At 44.7% G+C, this 7,093-nt stretch overlaps 1 protein-coding gene across 1 annotated transcript in view; it reads right to left on the bottom strand.

Moving 5' to 3' along the window:
• Window positions 1-6,245: 6,245 nt before the first annotated feature.
• Window positions 6,246-7,093, bottom strand: part of LOC104671892 (leucine-rich repeat-containing protein 37A2-like) — a 43,387-nt gene continuing 42,539 nt past the window's right edge. Inside the window, 2 exon segments of the mRNA XM_030922727.1 lie at window positions 6,246-6,799; window positions 6,905-7,044. Coding sequence (XP_030778587.1) covers window positions 6,748-6,799; window positions 6,905-7,044 — 192 coding nt within the window. The 3' untranslated portion in view covers window positions 6,246-6,747.

Genomic DNA, 7,093 nt, shown 5'->3' with positions numbered 1-7,093 from the left:
TTTTAGGTTGCAGTTAGGATTACATCATTGTATGGCTATCACAACTTTGTGAAGCAGATATTGTTCTTATTTCCAGAGATCCGTTTACATGTTTAGGATCATACAAAGTAAGTAAAAGTGAGAACTTGTCTTCTAATCTTTCCTCTGTTTCACACTGTTTTGAGCTAAGTAGTGAGTATTTGTGAGTGGTTTTTTGTTGTTTTTTCATGTGACTCAGCAATTTCAAGATTTCTCATTGCTGTCCCACAGTGACCCTAACTCTTACCCTGCAAACTGTTAATCTGGCAATTGTATGCTCTGGGATGATCTCAATTTTTATTTGAATCTTTTGGTTTTTAAAAGTTATCTAAATAACCTGGAGATTTCAGAACTTAGATGTCTCAGGATTTCCTGCACACTTGGAAGTAGCACATAAATCCTTTGTCAATTTATCTACCAGTTTGAATGTAGCACTGTGTAGCCCGCTGTGAACCGGCATTTTACTTTAGTTGGCTAGTAGAACCTTTGTTTCATTAAAAGGAAAGAATTCAGATGGGACTGAAATCAGAATCAAAGTTGAAGTTTCCACCATTCAGATTTTTCTGGCATATTTGTTGCCTTAATGAGATTTTTAAAAAATTTATGTTAATACATCAGGGAAGAGAAGCATAATCCACCAGCCCTGTTCTATTGGATTTACATACAAATTTCCCATCTTGAAATAGAATTAGGTGACTTAGTTAGACGCACTAGGCCTGGTAGTCAACATGTGGTGTTCCATGTGGTTCAGTGTCTAGCTTTTGGTGTCACTTTTAGATAATAAGTACAAAAGAGTTGATCTGTTGATAATCCCCTTTAAACCCATTGATTATTAATAACTTTAACTAAAAACAAAAATTAATTTTTAGCCAACATATAAGTTGAACCCTGAATTTGTAAGGGGGGGGGGAAGTACGTTTACTGTATGGTTTCAGTGTGTGTTTATAAAGGGCTTTTTTTTTTTTTTTTTGGAGATGGAGTCTTGCTCTGTTGCACAGGCTGGAGAGCAGTAGCTTGTGATCTGGGCCCACGGCAGCCTCCACCTCCTGGGTTCAAGCAATTCTCCTGCCTCAGCCTCCCATGTAGCTGGGATTACAGGCGTGCGCCACCATGCCTGGCTAATTTTTGTATTTTTCGTAGAGATGGGGTTTCACCATAGATTTCACCAATGAGAAATCTTAAAATTGCTGAGTCACACACACACAGAAACACTCACAAGTACTCACTACATAGCTCAAAAGCAGTGTGAAACAAACACAGGAATGATCTATATTCTTTAGAGTCAACAGAGCATTTTAAATTCTCTGTGGTAATAGTGTAACTGTGTAAAAAGAACTATTAAAGTATAAGTTCATAGCTAATGAAATATTTTTATACAACATGTATTTCTTATGTAAACCAATACTAGCACATAACTGGTTAACATTAAGGTGTACTATTCATGTGGTGTCACAAAAGCAAATATTGATACTGCATTTAGGTAACCAAAAAGTGATTCATCGTGTAACATTTTAATGAATTTTTGTATAGCACATGCAGTCAAAGCCACTTTTACCAATAAAAAGTTTATAAAAGCAGGGAGCAAAATATGAGTTGAAAAGAATTCCCATGCAGGTGATAACTACAGTACATACAGTGCATATTTTTGTATGGACTGGGATAAAGCACACAGGAAAGTCAAACGTTCTAAGGCATTCTAGTGTCCTACTCAGACACATAGTTAAAACAGTTACTTCACTAATAGCACAGAAACAAGCAACAGGAATGAGCTGACTTATCAATGTTAGAATCCACGTGATTTTCTTCATTATTGATAATGACTGTATCAGAAACCAAGTCCTCATTGTATTTAAAGTATCATTCTACAGCCTCAGTCCTGCGTTCTTTCCTGCAGTCTGTACAGCATAACATTAAACATGTCCCTAATAGTCAATCAGTGTCCCTTGTTTTAAGCTGTAAATTGTCAGAGTGATAAATTTACACTTTGAATGTTGAGGAGGAAGTCTATCTTTACCTCTGATAAGCTGAGTTTGTATGGCTAATTTCTGTTTTCCTATCTGGGGTAGTGTAACATAAGAAGAAATATATATATGGTCTCTGGCCCCAGTTCCTAACACAAAGCTCCTAAAACACTTGGAAATTCCTGAATGATGGGGGTGCTAGGAGCATTGTCTTCTTTTTTTAAAAAAAATGTATCATTTTTCTTTTCTCCCAGGGTTTTTTTTCTTTAAAAAACAAAAAAACTTTTAGGTTACGGGGACACATGTGCACGTTCGTTATATAGGTAAACTTGTGTCACGGCAGTTTATTGTAGATTATTTCACCACCCAGCTACTAAGCCTAGTCCCCAGTAGTTTTTTCTGCTCCTCTCCCTCCTCCCACCCTCCACCCTCCACCCTCAGGTACGGCCTAGTGTGTGTTGGTCCCTTCTTTGTATTTATGAGTTCTCATCATTTTGCTCACACTTGTAAGAACATGCAGTGTTTGGTTTTCTGTTCCTTAGTTTGCTGAGAATAATGGCCTCCATCCGTGTTCCTGCGAAAGACATGATCTTGCTGTTTTTTTATGGTTGCACATCTTTTATTCTAACATTTGGTCCTTGAACCTGGTTCCTGACACAGACCTCCTAAATCCCTTGGAATATTCTGTGTGATAGAAGCGTCCTTTGTTCTCATGAGGTGACTCTTGGTGGGCTCTTTATTTGGGTCTGGTCACCAGAAAGACCTAACTATGGGTGGAAGCTTTGTGCTTTCAGCCCCATTCCCCAGCCTCTGGGGTAGGGAATGGAGCTGGAGCTCAATCACGCCTGCATGACAAAGCTTCCAGAAAACTCCTTGAAAGGCAGGCCTTGGAGAGCTTCCGGGTTGGCGAACGCATCCATACGCCGGGAGGGTGGTGCACCCCAACTCCACAAGGACCTTTCCAGACCTCACCCTGTGTATCTCTTCATCTGGCTGTTCATTTGTGTCCTTTAAAATATCCTTTGTAATAAATCAGCAATAGTAAGAAAACTGTTTTCGTGAGTTCCATGAGCTGTTCTAGCAAATGTTCAAACCTGAGGAGGGAGCTGTTGGGACAGCTGCATAGGTGATGCTTGGCCTTGCACCTGGGGTCTGATGTGGGGGCGGTCCTGTGTGACTGAGCCCTTAACCTGTGGAGTCTGATGTTTACGCTGCTTAGGGCTTCTCTGCCTTTGCAGTGTCCTGTCTAGGAGGCCTTTCTAGGAGGCCTTTCCTTCCTCTTGTCAGCTCAGAAAACTTTTCTTCCACTTCCCTTCTTCTAACTCCTTTCCAGCCAACCAAGAGCAGAACCAGGGCTGGCTCCACTGCCACCGTGCCATCCCACACTATCTCCTCAGGGATGCTGTCCTAGTCAACTCTTTCCCAGCAGCAGGCACAGCATCTGGCACGTTCCATCTTTTTCATGGACTCTCCCCAGGTGGCCTGACCTTCCCTCCTCTGAACCGCTGCATTTCCTGTCTGCATCATGTTTGCTCTAATCAGATATCGCCTTATTTCATCATCTTTTAAAAATGCTAGCCGGGCGCGGTGGCTCAAGCCTGTAATCCCAGCACTTTGGGAGGCTGAGATGGGCGGATCACGAGGTCAGGAGATCGAGACCATCCTGGCTAACACGGTGAAACCCTGTCTCTACTAAAAAATACAAAAAAAAAAAAAAAAACTAGCCGGGCGAGGTGGCGGGCGCCTGTAGTCCCAGCTACTCAGAAGGCTGAGGAAGGAGAATGGCGTAAACCCGGGAGGCGGAGCTTGTAGTGAGCTGAGATCCGGCCACTGCACTCCAGCCTGGGCGACAGAGTGAGACTTCGTCTCAAAAAATAAATAAATAAATAAATAAATAAATAAATAAATAAATAAATAAATAAATAAAAATGCTTTATTTCTCTGGCAGGTTTCATTGGAATCAGATTTTTCATTGATTTAGTAGCTGTTGGCCTTGTGTCTACCTCTCTCTTGCACTCAGGTCTCACTTAAGACCTGGCTGACTGAGCTGTGATTTGCCATCAGTGAGATGGAGACAGAGGTAGCCCTAGGCAGTCATGTTTTGTTCCACGTGACGCTGGGCAGCCCCCCACTCCCAGGCTACAGGCAGGGATGGGCACCAGCTTGGGAGAGACAGTTTATCCACAGGCTGGCTCAGCAGAAACTCTGGACTTACACAAAACTGCTCAATTGAGGACAAACTGGGGGCAAGGTAGAATCTTATTTTGGGAATTTTTAGGAATATGGTGGAAGCATTTGGGCATAATAAGAATTATAGCTGGCATGGTGGTACACGCCTGTAGACCCCCAGCTACTCTGGAGGCTGAGGTAGGATCTTTTGAGCCCAAGAGCTTGAGGCTGCAGTGAGCTATGAATGCACCACTGCAGTCCAGCCTGAGTGACAGATCAACGCTCTCTGAAAAAAAAAGTACACATTTGAGATTCATAAATTTTTTTTGCTATATAAAAAAATTATAAGCATCAAAGTGTGAAATTATGTAAATATGACAAAATAGGAACCTGGAAGTGCTTGGAATCTAGACTTTGGGAGCCCAGCACTGCAAGGATCTCTAGTCTTGGCTTTTTTTTTTGAGATGGACTCTCGCTCTGTTGCCCAGGCTGGTGTGCAGTGGCCCAATCTGAGCTCACTGCAGCCTCCGCCTCCAGGGTTCAAGCAATTCTCCCTCCCTCAGCTTCCTGAGTAACTGGGATTACAGGCATGCATCACCACCCCCAGCTAATTTTTGTATTTTTTCAGTAGAGACAGGGTTTTTCCATGTTGTCCAGGGTGGTCTTGAACCCCTTACCTCAGGTGGTTCACCTACCTCAGCCTCCCAAAGTGCTGGGGTTACAGGCATGAGCCACTGCACCCGGCCTGTCAGATGATGATTTTTTTTTTTTTTTTTTTTTTTTTTTTTTGAGACAGTCTCGCTCTGTCGCCCAGGCTGGAGTGCAGTGGCGTGATCTTGGCTCACTGCAAACTCTACCTCCCGGGTTCACGCCATTGTCCTGCCTCAGCCTCCTGAGTAGCTGGGACTACAGGCTCCCACCACCATGCCCGGCTAAGTTTTTTTTGTATTTTTAGTGGGGACGGGGTTTCACCGTGTTAGCCAGGATGGTCTAGATCTCCTGACCTCATGATCCACCCGCCTCGGCCTCCCAAAGTGTCAGGTGATTTTAAAACTATTCTTCCATGAATTGCTGGGCTAATTGATATGACTGTAAAATGCCTAACCCAGGGTTTAGCATCAAGTAAGCAAATTGTAAATGTTAGCTGCTGCTCTGCCTATGACTATTTAGTCTTGTGCTTTAAACTCAAATATTTGTTGGCCCACTTAAGTCACTACACAGAGAAAGATGCTTTTCATTCTCAGTAAGGAACTTTGGGAGGTAACTGGGGCAGGCAGCAAGACAACAGGTGTCTTTTGTCCAGCATCAGCAAACTCATTGGAACTGATGGGTGGCTCACTTTGCTCAGAACCCCGACCAGCACGCACACGGGGCTGCTTCCCAGTCACACTGCTCCTGGGAAGGTTGGGGGCAGCTGTTCTGCAGTTAGCGCCATTCTTTACCTCCTGTTACCAACTGCCTGAGTGCATTTGTGTTCAATGTTCCCTAACCTACCAAATGTGATTAGTGACTTTTTCTTTGAAGGTGGAGTGGAGGAATCCTTGCGCCTTCTGCAGCATTCTACTGCTGTTATGGAACAGTGCAGCTATGGATGTGCATCAGCGGGGGATGGGAAGAGGCTAGGGCAGTACATGTGAATGGAGAGGTAGCCCCACCAGTGTGTTTTCTGAAATACAGTCCCGCAGAGGGCAGTCTTGGGAAATGACTGCTCTCACATACTCTTCCTGACCCTACCCCTCCAGCACCTCCCTGCTATCCAAGGGTTGGGATTTTTAAAAAGAAAAACAAATTTTTAAAAAACCAAGTGAATCGGCCGGGCGCGGTGGCTCAAGCCTGTAATCCCAGCACTTTGGGAGGCCGAGACGGGCGGATCATGAGGTCAGGAGATCGAGACCATCCTGGCTAATACGGTGAAACCCCGTCTCTACTAAAAAAAAAAAATACAAAAAACTAGCCGGGCGACGAGGCGGGCGCCTGTAGTCCCAGCTACTCGGGAGGCTGAGACAGGAGAATGGCGTGAACCCGGGAGGTGGAGCTTGCAGTGAGCTGAGAGCCGGCCACTGCACTCCAGCCTGGGCGGCAGAGCAAGACTCAGTCTCAAAAAAAAAAAAAAAAAACCAAGTGAATCTTTTGCCATCTTGTAAGGGTGAAAAGCCCCCCACCAAGTCTGGATGAACATTCATGCGTGGGCTTGAGGGCTTGGGAAAAAGACGGAGCTTGGCCCCACAGTGCAGGCAGGCCCAGTGATCCTATGAGAGGGGCCAGGAGGTGGGAGTTCGCCTGTGGGCAGGAGGTCAAGTATGTGGTATTATATGACTGCTGCTTGATGAACCAAGGGAGAGGGCACCCAGAACAAGAGAACAACAGTATTTAACTGTAAAATCTCTACCCCTGAGGATATGTTTTCAGGTCTGGGTGACTAGTAAGACTGGGAAACAAGGGAGGGAATGAAGGCCCTGTGCTTCCTCGGCCCGCTGCCTCTGTGGATGTGTGGACCGCTGGCTTCAGTCCTGCTTTTCTTTCTGATGACCCTTGTTGTTTTTTATCCTATGTATTTTTGCAGGAGGCCTGAGGCGGGCTGGGGTCACTCTTTCTTCTCCTATGACTGGGCTTCACTCTCCTCCCCAGTCTCTGTTGGGGCTTCGCTGTCCCTGGGGTAAGAATAATAATGCCAAGGTTTTGATTCTTGAAAGGAGCAGTTAACCTTCTCACCCCCTCCTCATTTTAGTTGGGAACTGTGAGGGCCCATCATTTACCCAGCGTCCCTGCTGAGGATCTCCTCTTCATTAGATGACTTCCTGTGCAGCTTCTCTACCTGGTTATTTACTCTTGGGGCACTGAGAGGTTTGTACATATCTTTAAGCCACAGCGGCTGTCTGAATAGGAAAGATCCATCCTAGAAGATAGAAAGGGAAGTATTAATTTTGCATGTCCTCTGCTTTCCC

Source organism: Rhinopithecus roxellana, chromosome 19, assembly GCF_007565055.1.
Source record: "Rhinopithecus roxellana isolate Shanxi Qingling chromosome 19, ASM756505v1, whole genome shotgun sequence".
NCBI lineage: Eukaryota > Metazoa > Chordata > Mammalia > Primates > Cercopithecidae > Rhinopithecus > Rhinopithecus roxellana.
This window is presented reverse-complemented; position numbering and strand designations above follow the sequence as displayed.